The sequence below is a fragment of the Rhopalosiphum padi genome, chromosome 1 (assembly GCF_020882245.1).
Source record: "Rhopalosiphum padi isolate XX-2018 chromosome 1, ASM2088224v1, whole genome shotgun sequence".
Lineage (NCBI taxonomy): Eukaryota > Metazoa > Arthropoda > Insecta > Hemiptera > Aphididae > Rhopalosiphum > Rhopalosiphum padi.
Window position 1 is genome coordinate 12,843,391 of NC_083597.1, and position 16,926 is coordinate 12,860,316.

Consider the following 16,926-nt stretch of genomic DNA (forward strand, 5'->3'; position numbering starts at 1 on the left):
CGTTTAATCACGTTTTCGACAGCTATAGCTGTCCGGAGCGCGGCTGAATATTAATCGGGGCCCCGATGTATATGTGTGTCTCGGACCGGTGAAATTATCGGCGATAGGTCACGAGAACGTATAATAGTATCAGACTGCCATTAGGTATTATTATCATGTGTGGCGTGTAGTACTATGATATATTATTGTATGTTATAGATTTTCGCGGATACCTCTATTTTTAATAACTACGTGTATTTACCGTAGTCACTTAGTGAACATAGTTGATTTTACTGAAATTTGACTATTCCACAAAATTGTTTCCATTTAATACGTTACGTAAAACGAGGAAAAAGTCTTCGAGTGCCTACACACATTCCTTCACGAAGTGAACGATCGAATTTGACATGGAGTATTTTGTTTTACGAATTAGAAATAAAATTAGTATGATACAGTTTATTAAATATATTATTTTTATAATATTGACGTTTTGTCTCATAACACTGTTTTTAATTATACTTATTGATTTAATACATTTAAAATAAAATATGTATAATCACATGCAGAATATGTATCAGCAGTAAAGTGTTATAAAAGTGAATAATATAATCATTTTAATTTTAAACTATAGATTATTATTTTAATAATGAGTTTATAAAACCTTGATGTATATACTTAAAAGGGTAGAAAAATGGATACCGCTCTGCTTTACATAAGGTGTGTTAAATTTGAATTGAATGATATATCATTGTATGCGAAAACGATTCTGAACGGAGACGATTAATTGTTTTAGTGTCAATCTATATCACTAAGTTTGCTTCATATGTTTTGAATAAAGCTATTAAAGTCATTTTTTTTAACTTTTAGTATTACGGTTGTTATTATATTAATATTATATATTTATACCATATTATATCAACTTAAACAATTTAAAATTTAATATTATCTTTCTGTAAATACCATAAGACAGTAAAAATAAGTTCATGGTATAAATAGATAATATCTTAAAATAAATCAAAAATGTTATTATGTATAGTAAAATTTACAATAAAATAACATACATAATAGTTTAAATTCCCACGGAAAACACGAATAATGTTTTTAATTTTATGATGAAATAATTAACATTGTTATACATCGTTAAAATACATAATTTTTTCAAATTTGATCGCCTTACTAAAAATTGTCTATAAAAAAATTGTGCATGTATATTTTTAGCTCCACTATGAACTACTTATGTGAAATATTGGGTTATATTTTCAAATCTTAGCTATAGAAATTAAAGACTTTTATACATTTTTCACTACAAAATACATGTAGATTGAATTTTTTATGTTTTTACAAGTTTGAACGTTTTATTGAATTTAAAAGAGAAAATAAAAATAGTAAATTTCTCATACCTATAAATAAAAAAAAAAAAAATAAAAATATTTTAAAAATTACATCAAAAAATAAAAATAGTTATTATAAGGGTGAATATCCGTTGTTGTAAAAATTTTAATTTTAATTGTCATGAAAAATTACTTTAAGTAGAATTTTTTTAAAATATATTTTGAAAAACGTATATAGAACCTTGTATTTAATTTTCAAAGCTTAGGTAGAAACAGAATTGTTTATGAAATTCTAATTACACGTACCTATAACTATAATAAGTGAATCTCAAGATTTATATTTAAGATGAATTTTGGAAAAAATTCTAAATTTAAATACTTACAAAAATAATATTAAAGTGACTATAAATTTTTGATATCTTTAAATAATAAATGAATCATTTATTAGAAATGTTGTGTTAAATTTCAAGTATTTTTACCAACACACACATTTTGTATCGAAATTTATAAAAATAAAACTTTAAAAAAAAATCTAAACTTCCAATTTCTATAAATAACTTAAAAGGGACATAATATTTTGAATCAAAATAAATTAATACATTTAGTCAAAAACTTGTTTAGCATAAAAATGTTCTTTTCTCCTTAATTTTTTGTTTATTATTCTCGGTTATAAAAAAAATACTGATAATTTTTAATTTTGACTTTTCTGAGTACTAACTAGATCAAATTTTCTATACAAAACAACCCTAAAATTTTAAAATTGAAAGATTTAATGAAGTGATAAGAATTTTGAAAACAAATTTTAATTTGTTATCAAGTTTAATTGAGATCGTCTTTCCCAATTTTTTTTTTTATCATTTAAATTCCTAAAAAAGTTATAGGAAAAATTAGAGATTAAAATTACGATATTATAATATTTAAATTTTTAGATAAAACCTTGAGTATTAAAATATACATAATAAATTCATATCTGTTTTCACTGTTTTCATAACTTCAAATTGATTAATTGATAAGTTGAGATTAAAAACATCTAAATTGCTACTTACTACTTAGGTAGTTTTTTAGAAATAATAACTGTAACGCAATAAAATAATAATGTTTTTTTTTAGTGTGTATTTGAAAATTAACCTATTACATTTGCTTTTGTATGGTAAAATGTCAATGGTACAATAAAAAACAATAAAATATTATGATATATGAAGTGAAGGACTAAGACGTAAAAAATATTTAACTATGTCAATTTTTAGAGTTAGGAAGTGTCTACTATTAATAATTTTTTTAATTGAATATATTATGAAATGATAAATTTTTTTGTGATAAATTCCACTAAGTGATATATTTGTATTCCTTAATGTATATTATGTCGTGTAGATTTGGGGACATCAAGACGGACATGGCGAATATTATGATATTATCTAGTACGATTATTTATCAGTAGTACCTAAATATCTATGAATACAAAAATGTGTCGAACTTTCCAACGAAAACGACTTAGCTGATAGAAAATATGATAGATTATATGCGTTTTATCTTATAATCGTACGAGTAACAAATTTTATTTACTTTGATTGTCTTTGAAATACCAAATATATCATTTGTATTTAGTTATGCCCTGCAGTAATATAAAGATTTTATTATACATATTGTAATGATTATGAAAGATTTTTGTTGTAAATCCGTCTTATTGCAGGTCTGTTATTATTTTTAGTTCTAAGTTGAGCAATTATTGATTTCACAATTATGTGCTTTTATCATTCTTTTTTTGTGTCGTCATTAGACATTTTCTTTTGGAGCAACAAAAAGTTTTAAATCTCTAATTTTTATGGTAGTTTCTAATATTTTTAAATATAGTAAAAATAAAATTCTTATAATTTTAAAAACAAACAATAAAAAAATAAAAAAAACAAAAACAAAAATCACTGAAAAATGTGTGCACAAAACCAGATTTGACCACATAGATTTTTTTTATGATTTAATAACCACGGAGACATTTTTTAAACTATTTATTTTATCATTTAATAGATTTGATATATTTTTCAAAGTATTTTGGCTTGTTCTTAACTATTTATAAAAATTTTAATTTGTCTTAATTATTTAGTTCTATATTTACATTGTCCTATGATAAAGTTATAATTATAATATTTAATATAAAATATAAGTGATATTTTTTAGGAAAAAATAGATCATTAACGTTATAAATAATAATTTTATGATAATGTCTTGAATTAATAACTAATTTTTAAGTTAATAGTTTTGGATAATAACAAGATATGCCATTATTATAAAAATATTATGTATGTATCAGACGGATTACCTTATTTAAAATTTGTTTTATGAGTACACATCGCTTAAACGTTATAAATAATAAAATTTTTTTATATTTTAGCTAAGTATAAGTGATTATATCTCTGAGATCTAACACTAGCAACATGGCATGATTATATCGGCAATCTGTTGATTTGTTTGTTCAAAATAATATTTTCCATTCAATTATATCGCTTTTATGGTTTAGGTATATGTTGTACATTCAAACTATACATGGGCTAATTATTTTGTATATACGTCATTTTATACTCTTATACAGGAAAATAATATGTTAATCATGTGTATACCATTTTTATACCACGGATTAGGTTTAAAAACGAAGAAACCTATAAAATATACTTATCGATAAATACATTTGAATGCTAAATTGTAATTGATATGTTAAATATATTAGTCTCGAAATACTATTAAAAAATGGTGGAGTACAAAAAATGAAATGTATTACTTATACATTTCTATATAATTTTGTGCTATATTCTACATGGACACATAATAATTACCGATTGTTTCAAGAGAAAATATAGAAAGGGTTCGACGGAAGTTCTAAATAGAATTATTAATTGACGAACATAGAGTTAGGGCCAATTTTGATTGTGCAGTTGTGAATATTGATCAGCGAAAATGCGACAACGTAATATCATCACGATTGCCATACATACCTACGAGTAGCTTCATCCTGTAACACAAAATGATACTTCTATAAAATTGATTTCCCTTTTCTATAATGTCTAATCAATTATTATTTTTAATTCATTTCTTTATTTAAAGCTAATTTCTTAACTTGAGTTGTCTAAGCTTTATATGACTTGGGATGGACTCTACATCTTCAGACATTTATTTGTTACTATTATACCATTCAACAGTTATTACACTTTCATTATCAGATTTAGTTGAAACTTTGCCAAATATTTGAAATATTTGTCTGTTTTATAATTGACATTAGGTTAAACATGTAAGTTTATTTTTACTGTCGAATTTCTACTGATTTTTACCATTTACTGAATTGTACTTTATGAATGGTTACAAATTTAATCTATATATAATGCTTAATAATAATACGTACTATATACATTTATTGTCCAAACATTTAAAACTGTTTACGATTTATTTCATAAAAATTCAAAATATATTATTAGTGAATTATATATAGTTTTTAAAATATAATTTTAAGAATGTTATGAAGTGACCCACTTATACCAATATCTCATTAGAATTTATTCTCTAATTTTTAAAATTGTAATTCAATGAAAATAATGTATTTATAAGTCATAGTGTATTGGATATGGTTATTTTAATTATTAAATTAAAAATTGATCTCAAGTGAATTATAATAAGAATAATTTTAAAAACTATTGTATGGATTATTCATGAAAATTAACAAATAAAAAGAAAACGAACAGGATACGAAGACTGCGTAGATACGTGTTGCTACACGTGTACATTTTAATGATTTACTCACCGTAAAATGTTTCATATAAGTATTATTTTTAATATCACAGTATATAGAATGTACATTAAGGAAAATGTAACTTTTATCGATAATTCTCACAAAACAATCATCAAAATTAATATTTATTGTGTACAATGTCTAATGAAAAAACAATATTTCATTATTTATATTTTTTATAAGAGACACACATTAGTTAAGACACCTCGTCTCAGTGATCTAAATCCATATTGTTTACTGCAGTTACCATTTAATTACTTTCTTATTTTAATTTTGTATTTGTATAACTGGAATATTTGATAGAATACATAGTCTTATTTATGCATAACTATTAATTTACTATAAAATATGATCCATCAATTATTTTTGTAGGTTTTATTATTGGTACAATAATGGCTTCAATAGTTCATTCGTAGTATTAGAGTTTTGAATTGTATCAATTAAAAGACTGAATACAATATAAGTACTACGACATTTTCTACGTAACATTTTCGTAAAATTCTACGCAAAACTTGACTTTAAAATACGCGTTTAGGTCTTCCGACAAGTAGTACACTGAATATTATAGTACAGAGCGTGTCCAACTGCACAGTTAAATAAGAATGTGTGCGTCGTGGTATTTGTGCTCATTATTTTTATCAGCCCTTCCTCCCCACATGAAGAAAACTGGGCCTGGCATAATAGTTTTATTGTTGGTTTTTTTTAATCATGCAATTCGTGCCAAATAAATAGATTTTAAACAAGACTGAGAAATTTAATGAGAGATTTTTGTTTCTACTTCAATTTAATCAAAACAAACTATTTAAAAGTACGTATACTTTAATAAATATAATTTAAATATAGTTGGAAGGGTACCAGATAATGTAAATCACATTTAACCATGAAAACTTGACAAGTTGGTAATGATTTGTAAAAATAAAGACAGACTACGTAGTTTTTTTACAAGTTAATTACAAAGAATAATTCAAATTAAATAATACGTTAATTTATACAACCTTTGATATACCTTTATATTTTTATAACAATACATTTTCATCATTAATTTGTATTTTTAATTATTTTATAAATTATATACAATAATATTGTATTTACATAATATCCTTGATTAGTTATGTAGGCATATATGGTGTATTTTTAGCGAATCGTTTCAGTGGCTTATTATTTTATCTAAATTATGCCTAGGTATTCAATCTTGCTATTTTTAATACCTGTTTGAGATAATTGTATTTATGTATATAATATATATATATATATATAGGTGTTTTAATTTTATAGAAGTACAAAATATACAATTATTTATTGTCTTATACTGTACCTATTTATACTAAATGACTTGTAAGTATAGATAAAGTTAAGAGGATATACAAACTTAGATAAAAAGTTTACTTATTTTGGATTTCAAATGTTTAAATTTATAGTATCATCTATACTTAATTTCTTAAACATATATATGTCATAAACGATGTTATAAAAAATTTTCTGTGCATTTTTTTTCTGAAAAAAAAATATTATGTGCTATACATAGTACATACACATTATAACCACTATTATTTCATTTAGAATTTAAAATTAAAATAAATCTGGAAATAAAAACCTGCGATTCGTTTTATAGGTAATCAGGTAACATTAATTTAAAGTTTATCATTATAAGATAGAAATGGAACAATAATTTGTTATGCGCTTCATAAACTTATTATTATTAATATTAATAACGTTGTATAGGTATACCATTGGTAGAGCCAACTCAAATTTTGGCGATTTTAATAAAACACAGTCGTACAAAAAATATTAGATTTTAATCGTTGTTTTTTTTTTCAATAAAAATAAATAAATAAATAATTAAATTACAAACGTAAAATAAATACAAAAAAAAAAAATTAAATAAACAATATATAATCTTATGTCTGTGTAAGCTCGATTGTAAACGTATGGTGTTACAGCTGCCATTGATGCATCACTGTTCGGGCTGTTGTGCGCTGTACGCTCTGGCGTGAGCGTACCCGTCGTGGTGGTGTGCGTGCACTGGTGACGGGTAGTGCAATATTTCCACGCCGACAACTTTGGGCTTGGTGAACCTGTAGATGACCATTGCGGCGGACAGAACCAGTGACAGCAGACCCAGGGTCAGTGCCTTCCACGTCTTCAACGCAATCAGAGCGATGGCGATCGGGATCAGAACGGTGGTCTTGAACTTCAGGCCCAAGAGGAACGGAATGACTATTTTGCGGACGAAACCGCGGCCTAAAAAATGGGTTAAAATTTCTTTTAATTAGGTTTTTCCTAGTCCTTTTCGAAAAAACGTAAAACAAAACGATATTGTCGTACAAAGAAACACCACACGGCGTCGTACACTATATTGCTATAACATTCTTGTAGTATATTCAAATACATATTTAAAATATATAATTTGTATTTTTTTTATCGAGGTGGAAAATACTTTATATATGAAATTTTGAATGCAGACAATAATGAATATTTGATAAAAAAAAAGTTTAAATCTATGAAAATAAATCATCTGCCAAAGAGTTATTTTTAATATTTTATACCTTCATGAAAAAAAAAACCGTGACATTTAAAACGCTACTGTTAAAATGTCTACAAATTGACTTTTAAATATAAATAATACTGAATAAATATTTTTTTTTTATAAAACCTAACGAATACATCGATACATTCGAATAAAACATCGAACAAATTAGCAATCACACGGAGTCATAAAACTATGCAGAGTGAATAAAACATTAATATCGATGTTGATGAACATAAAATGATATTTCTAAAATATTAATAATTTGATGATAAAGTATTTGAATATCTACTTTTTGTACTATTAAATTCGATCGATATACACGCATAATCCCACGGTGGTTCACAATAATAGTATAGGTACAATTGTCTTACTTCGGCCTTGTTGGGCGACGGAGGAGTGGCCTTGGTCGACCAGTGGCATTTTCACTTGTCCGACGGACGATCCAAGTTCTTCGGGCAGGCTGACTCGAAGCTCGTGGGTGCTCAGGAAGTCGTCGATTCTGTCCAACATGCGGAGTGCCGAGTTACTGTCCACAGCCTTCTTGTATTCCTCGCCGTTGGGAATCTGAGATAATATAGTGAAGTACATATTATTAAATGAATACAACGATTGACTGCGATACGAACGCGTCCGCGGTAAGCACGACTACACCGTAAAATACGCGTAGTACGCGTACGCGGACGGCTCGAATGCGTGTATTTATGTTATATTTATTATACCGAGTTGGCGACTTGATCTTCGTCATTGCCGTCGTGGGTGCGTTTCAGCGAAAGGTCTCTGGTCAATCTGAGCTCGTCCTTTTCCGCGGTCTGGCCAATGAACTTGAGAAGTTTGGGCTTGGCGCACGTCCAATCGGTACCGCAGTCGTCCAACAGTTTTCCGCCGAATTCCAGTGCGGTCTCCGTCGCCTATAGACATAATACACATGCATTTAACGCAAAACAAACAAAATAATAGTATCGATAATGATAGTTACGATGGTCGCTTTTGTCGCGGTAATCGTTTCGGTGGTCACTATAATATTATATATTTACCTGGGCGGCGGCGAACAGCGACAGTGCAGCAGCGGCGCAACAGAACACGGACAGACGATGCATCGTGGAGTCGGTTGATCGAATGAATGAACGCTCTGGACACGCGGGCCCGTGCTTATAATGTGGTGTGTCGGCAGAATTATCGATCGCATCCTGAATGCCTAATCGCACCGCGGTCGCCACCGCTGCAGAATGCGGACGACACCTTTTCTACTTTCTTCGGCCGAAATTTTCACAAATCACGTGCGGTACCGATTACTTACAATATTATACATCGATGATCCTTTTTTGGTTTCGACTATTGGAACACCCGCGAATACCGGTACCGGTCAACGTATTCCCGGAAAATATCTCACGAGTATTTTGTTCATAAATTTTATTATTATGCAAATTATATAAAAATATAAATTGATGTATATATAATATTATTGTCAACCATATTGTTATAGTAAATCTCTTATATAGTCAAAATATAGACGGAAATTTATGAAAATAAATTATGTGATCGTGATATATGTATTTATATCTAATACTATAGAAAAACATACAATATTATTATTTATCGAATATAATATAATATTCTCATGTTGAAGAAATATTGTACACCGTACATTAAATACATTCCCGAAGTTGATTTGACTAGGAATCGCTAATACCATACAATACGGTGGTCGGCGATGTTGCATTTTATTATACTATCTAGATATAGGTATAATATTTTTTTCTTGCTTTTAGTAACGGATAGATATGATAGAAATATGATATCAGGTATATATTATATTTATAAATATTTATATAATATATAAATCTGAAATTTAGTGTACTAAATAATTATGTGATATGCCTATATAGGACTATTTTTCAAATATGTTGCTCACTCTACTTCTATCCTTTAATGATGCATTTATTAATATTTTAATTTTTTGAATTTTTAAGTATATTGAAAGACCATATATTTCAGATAGTTCGATTTTATATAATTTAATGACGGAGGAGTTTTCTGTGGTATAATCTGTGGTATAATTATGATTTTATATTTTTGAAAATGTTGATGTTATTGTATGCACGAATATTTTAATGTAAATATTAATTAACAATTGTACTATTGCCATGCTTTCTGAGTATTATATTATATATATGTATAGCAACTATCGTGGCTTTGCATCTACGTATAACGTACATATATAATATTTTTATTGGTAATATAGTCGCATATTATACAAAGGAATTGGTATAATATATTATTATTATTCTAGACTTTTAGAATAGGTATTATTATATCTTACGAATTAACGGTTGTTCTACAGTTACGTCACGTTAAGTAGTAGATAATTACAATACAACACGATGAATGTATATGGTCTGTCGATAAATAATGAAGATTGTTTAGTATTCGAAATCCGATATAATACATATTTAAACGAGGAATAATAGAGTGAAAATGGCATATTTATTGTAGGTACACGTAGTTTGATTATTCGATACAGATAAAAAATCGTGACAATGAAACTGTTAACGATTTAAAGATGTTAGTGGTATCAAATGAAAATCATTAGTAAATAAATGAAATATTATAAGGCAGAAAATAGTTTTAGAAAATGTACATTGAAAAGTATCATAATTGCTATATCTATTAAAATTAATTTATAATTAATTTAGTTCACATTTAAAATTATTGAATAACATAAAATAGATAATACAATATTTCCATTTAAGCATAATTGAAAACCATCATTATAATAATTTATTTAAAACTTTAAAACATAAATGATTTATATTTTTTTAATTTAAAACATTAAACACTTCTATTTTTATTTAACACAAATACAAAGTTTAATAATATATAAAGCTCAAAAAATCAAGACAATATGTGCATTTTTTAAATTTCAATTGTTTTTTATAGTTATTTTGTACACTTAAAATGTATAATAATCTTAAAATTTTACTTCAGCCATTTTGATAGCGTGCCAAAGAAATGTGTATATATATATATCGTGTTGTATTTTATCATACTTACATTAATTACAATAAAAAGTATTCATCGATAGACTAAAAAAAACCGTTATCATTTATTTAACCAATTACAATTTTAAATAACATAATTATGGCTCTAATATATTTATACATATATATATATATGCATATAGTATGAATGTTATTTATTATTTTATATTCTGATTTACTATGAGTTTGATAAATTTCTACCATTCAACTAACTATCGCAATCTACAATATTTTGAATTAATAAAATCATTGAAGATAAATAGATAAAAAGGTTTTTTTGATTTAAATACAGTATTCTTCGTTGATCAATTAAATTAAATGTTTTTTACATTTTAATAAAATTAAACTGGACCTAGGTATATCTTATGTAATATCGAGTGTAATATTATTCCTATCGGTTGATAACCATACAACGGTAAATTAAATAATAATATTATATAGAAATAATATTAATAATTACTATTATAAACGTACCTAATTTATAAATTTATAATATTGGCGTAAATAAACTAATAATAACAATAATAATATAATGTTTTATTTCGTTGAAACCAACTTACATAGGTATCTCTTATTCTCTTAAAAACATATATTTTTTAGCTTCTATAATATATATAGTATAATAATTTAATAATTTATGTAGGTATATTATATATTACACTATAAAATAGACCTGCTTAAATTATATTATAAATTATTAAAAATGTTACTATTTTAAGTCCAAGTTTTCAGTATTAATTTTAATCTCGCTTAATAATTAATTTTTTGTCAACTTAATAGAATAATTCAAGAATCAAAATAACGTAAAATAGATTTATTTTTTTTATTTTTACAGATATAATATTGCGCGTATAGCCAGAAATTATTAGGTACTGATCATTGATTATAATTTGTATATTTATTTGAAAGGTGATATAATAAAAATATAATATAATTCGATATAAATGTGTTGTCTACAAAAAAAAAATTGAAAAGCTTTTATCACATAGGTACTTACCAGTATTTTTTATGTTTTTTTTTTATAAATGGATATTTTTAAGGTTCACTGATTTTTATTGCACATTTTACAATTGTTTTATTTTTTTTTTTACGGAAGTCTAATCTTGTTCACTAACCTAATAAAAACAAAACAAAAAAATTGTGTACATTGTACATAACTCCTTAATGACTAATGCTCGAGCATTACTCATGACTTTATACTTTTATTTTTAAAGACAAATGCTTAGTTTACCTACATCCAAATTAGTGTGAACTATTGTTACATGGTTATATCCTCAATTTTTATTTATCAAAACTGTAATAAATACATCAGTTACGATCAGTTATCCTCGTTGTATCATGTACTGTAAATGCACTCTTCGTGTAAAATGTTGTTATAATAAAATGTATATGTATTATTCAAATGTGAAAAATTAACCTATATTATTTAATGAATATTTGACATTGTGTGCGCAAATTATTAGGACTTTATAAAGCTCATACAGTTCTGAGCCTTGCTTATAATATAAAATTATAATTAGTTTTGTTTTAATATTCTAAAATAATATTTTAAAAATTAGTATCCATTTTATTTTATTATAATTAAATGGGCAATATAATTAGTTTTAGTCTCTATAATGTAATATATATAGACTAGTTTATAATGTTTACCTATAATATTTAGGTTTTATAGTTGTATACTTTTATTTGAGAACGTAATAATAATATTATAACGAATTGGAATGTTCAAAATATCATGATTTACGGCTCAGAGTATGCAATGCCTTTGACACCAATGTTGTAGATATTAAGTGTGTGTTTAAATTGCTTGATGGCTTGACAATTAATGTATTAGATACATTAGTAATGTGGGCCGTGACCTCACAATTAAAGCCGCCACAAAACGTTGTTAAGAGATCTCTTGACATGTTTAAAAAAAAAAACAAAACCACCGACTAATATGAATTTGCTGTGTATACATTTTTGATCTTCATCCAATCATTTTGAAAATTTTTATAGTTTAAAATACCAAGAATTACTATTCGTTTGGTGATTAGGTGATAAGTTTTGAAGAAAAATGTTTCTTTGGCAATAGCAAAAATAATAATCCTAATTTGTATAAATAACCAATCACTATCGATGTGTACTTAATCATTTCTAAAAATCTATTTTAAATACTGAGTAGAGTTATACGATAATGTACTGATTTTGGAATAATGTTCGTGTTTTTTTTTATAATAATTATTATATTTGTGTATGTTATCAGTTTATCACCTTCGAAAGAGTAAATTTTTATTTTTAAAGATGGTTTCTAGTAGTAAAACAAATGGAATCTAGTCAATCAAAAGTAAATGTGTAGTACTTTTAAGTTTTATTAATAATTTGGAAGAATATAAAAAAAAAACGCAAATATTTACGTAACATAATTTTTGACAAAATCAATTTTTATTTTATTTTAATACAAAAACAAATAACTGCAAAAACTTAAAATGTTCATGCTTATATTATAATTTTCCGTATAAATTATAAGGTATAGTTTTCAAAATATTTTAACTCTTTTAGAGCTTTTTAGACAATAATATGAAATTTTAAATTTTAAGTTTTTTTTTTATTTCTATATATTTCGATAAAAAAATTTTGCCTAATAAAAAAGCATGAAAATTTAACATAAAATTTTTTATATTTTTTTACTGAAATTAAAAATAAAATAGAGTTTAATCCTACAATTAATATTTTTATTTTTATAACATAGCCCTTGTACACATCAATTTAATTTAGGAAATTTAAAATAATTGGATTTTTACCAAACACTGACATGTCAGAAGGTTAAGTAGTCATGGTCAATAAAAGTCAAAACGATCATATTGGATAACGATCATATTTGCCTATAAATATATTATATGGATTTAAAATTTAAAATGTTATTATTTTGGTTCATAGCATTAATGAGAAAACAAATTAATTTTTGTTTTATGATGATATAAGTTTATTTTCATGTAAATGTTTTATTCTTCTTAGTACCATATAATTTTACAAATTATCAAAAAAGGCAAGCTTCGGTTTTTTAGCCTTCTAGCCTCAAATAACAATATTTAAAAAAAATGTTTTATTACAGTAGATATATATTAGGTTATGGGTATAATTTTTGAACTTTTTAAGCACATCGTTTGACCAGCTCATATGAAAAATAGATTTTTTGGACTTATAAATTAACAAAATTATACATGTTTATAATATATTGTTATTATTACATAACCTAGGTATTTTTATTTTTTTCCCTTGATAATTATTTTGACTGCTGCAAATCAGCAAATCAGGCTGCAGCTATCTTATTGTTTATGCATATTAAAGAGTGTTTGTGACTTTTGAGTCCTGTGTGATACCTTACATAATTAAGTTTTCTAAAGGTCCGTTAATTCATTTTAACCGTCTATGAATATCGTTGTATTTTAAATGTTGAACACCACTACACCCTCGCAAATTATGATTTTATTTATTTTTTAATGTAATCCAATACTTTGTTTTTATTTTAAATTTATGTCAACGAGAAACCAAATATAAATTAACATTATCGCATACAATTAATAGCTAGTATATTATAGGAAACTTATACCTAATTGTTGATTCATAATAATATTATATTATATTAAATTATACAATTATCTAATAATATTTTTAACCTCATGTTGGATAATGGTTCTAAATTGCCTATCCAACACGCCGTCCTAGATGTATATTCATAATTATTTATAAAATTATAAATAAAAATAGATGTAAATTCTATATTTACCAAATAATATGAAATAATGCCTAATGAAAATAATATAATTCTTAATATTGTAAACGATTTGAATAAATTAAATCAGTCTGTGCAGCTGGTAACATTTGATGCAATTGTATAATATAAAATTGTTTTCATGTGTTAAGAATTGAACATTTGAAATAGAGAATCTATAGAATAAAAAATAACTAACATCTGTTAATAAAGACTAAAAATATTCTGCAGCAATCGAAAACTTATCTAATAAATTACAATATTTTATTTTTATACACATCAATAATAGCATTATGTAGCTTCAAAATATGTATACTAATATTCTATAGAGAACATCTGACATCTGGTTTAACATGATACATTTATCGAAATTTTAATACAATTAATTTAATTGTCTATTTACTAGTCATGACTGCGAATTGGCCATTTGCCACGAAGGTGACTTGATAACTAGCAACAGAAGGTGACATTTGGCTATAGGTGACAGTTGACAAATACGACTCGACGACTGTCCTCAAAGAAATAGCGCCATCGTGCAAAGATGTAACGGAAAATTACAGTCAGCAAAAGCGACTGAACGACTGGACTCGAAAAAGTAGCTGTGACATAGCGCAACGATCTAGCGGTGTACGGCCACAAAAGCGCAACGGAAACAGTTGGTAAAAACGTATCGTAAATAGTTTGCGAAGACAATTTGACAATATTGGAAATTAACAAGTAGCGACAACACGTCACAAAAACTCAGGTGCGATATGCCACGATAGGCCGCAAATGCCTAGCGGTATAAGACCGCGAAAGAAAAAAAAACTTGAACGTAATAACATATTTAATTGAGATGAATTATTTTTACAGAGAAGAACAGTATGTTGTCAGTGTAAACTATTAATCGGTAATGATGGTAATGAATATCAGAATATAACAACGAAAATGTATTGTTTAAGAACAATTTTCTTTTGTATTGAATTTCCGTAAGTACTATTAAATTGTTTTGGAGATTATTCATTTAAAATTAGTGTATTTTTTAGTATACTTAATAATTGTAATGTAAAATTTTAGTAAACAATAATAATAATCTATCAATATTTATAGTTTCTAACAATTCTTTAAGTATAATATTTAGCATATACTAGATTCAATATTAGATGTTTTTTTATTTTAACCACGTTGCAGCTAAAGATAAGCTCCTCAACCTAAAAATCATAAATATTAATAAATTATTTTGTAGTTTTAAATTTTAATAGATGGGGTTTGAAAATGTAATACAAAGTAACTTAAGTAGTTAATATTGAAACCGAAAATCTGAAAATATGTAAGCATATTTTTATTTTTAGACATTTTGAGTTAACAATTACAATTACATTTGGTTGGAATTACATATTTAAACTGTTTATGAATAGACGATATTCATTATTTTGTTATATTTCATAACATTATTTATGGAAAAATTTTACGTTTATTATTTTTAAACAGCATTTTAAGATCTGTTTTCATATTTTTCGTCGGTTAAAAAAGAAATATATATACATATATATTTTTCTAAGATAAAAAAAAATATATTAACATGATGTCTATTGTTGTTTAACGATTTTAAGTATATTATGGTTAATTTTAAGATATTTATATAGTAAACCTATATTCACACCCTTCTAGTACGTGGTTTTGACTTATACATTATAATAGTAAAAAATATTAAATAAAGAAAAAATTAATTTACTGCTTTTGATTAGCTACTTTTTTCGTGATTAAATATTATCAATACAGACGAACTAAAATTAAAATAATATTTTATAATTATTATAAATTAACCATTCAAAATTAAGCCTGACAAGTTGTACATTTTAAATCAATTTGCATAAAGATATTGTTTCTTTAAATCCATCGATGCATTAAATAATTTAAAAAAAAGATATATAATATATATATATATATATATTTATTAAAATTAAAATTAAACTAAATTTAAATACGTTATGAACAAATACAATAGATAATTTCTTTTGCCACCTCAATAATATATTTTAAACCAGAGATGAGTTATTGTCATTAAATTTTTATTTTATTCTCATGCTGAGTTATTGTTATGTACATAAACATTTTTATTATTCAAATCTGTGTACACGCTTATAGCTAAATAATTACAAAAATTATCTAATAGGGTTTTCTTCATAACAACACAAGAGCCATTTTAGAGCACTAAATATTAAATCTACTGTACGATTGGTCCTAGAGGATATATAATTAAATGTTTATTGTATTTTTGGTACGTTTCAAGTCATCAATATTACCTACACCACGTAGTTTAAAATTTGTTACAAAATTGTTTCAAATGACATTAAACAATAATATTGATTGATGGTTGTTTAAAATGTTTCAAAAAAATATGTTATAGTAAAACAAAAATAATAATTAAATGATTTTGATAATATAATATTAGGTACTACGAATCGAAGGGGTAATACTGGTAATAGTGAATAATAATATGTTATATTTGTTACAGTTTTAGTATATTTTTCTTAAATAAA

At 25.2% G+C, this 16,926-nt stretch overlaps 1 protein-coding gene across 1 annotated transcript; it reads right to left on the reverse strand.

Moving 5' to 3' along the window:
* Positions 1–6,859: 6,859 nt before the first annotated feature.
* LOC132917785 (uncharacterized) lies at positions 6,860–8,801 on the reverse strand. The gene is made up of 4 exons (XM_060978685.1): positions 8,647–8,801; positions 8,332–8,520; positions 7,984–8,176; positions 6,860–7,323 (listed from the first exon to the last, which is right to left on the reverse strand). The coding sequence occupies exons 1-4, from the start codon at positions 8,707–8,709 to the stop codon at positions 7,037–7,039; spliced, it is 732 nt and encodes a 243-aa protein (XP_060834668.1). The 5' UTR covers positions 8,710–8,801; the 3' UTR covers positions 6,860–7,036.
* Positions 8,802–16,926: the final 8,125 nt, after the last annotated feature.

What these genes read in the sequence shown, in the direction of transcription:
- LOC132917785 (XM_060978685.1), bottom strand. Translation starts at nt 8,709, where the DNA reads ATGCATCGTCTGTCCGTGTTCTGTTGCGCCGCTGCTGCACTGTCGCTG. An exon ending in CGCTGTTCGCCGCCGCCCAG is followed by an intron (nt 8,521 to 8,646) that starts GTAAATATATAA and finishes TTATGTCTATAG; the next exon opens with GCGACGGAGACCGCACTGGA. An exon ending in AAGATCAAGTCGCCAACTCG is followed by an intron (nt 8,177 to 8,331) that starts GTATAATAAATA and finishes ATATTATCTCAG; the next exon opens with ATTCCCAACGGCGAGGAATA.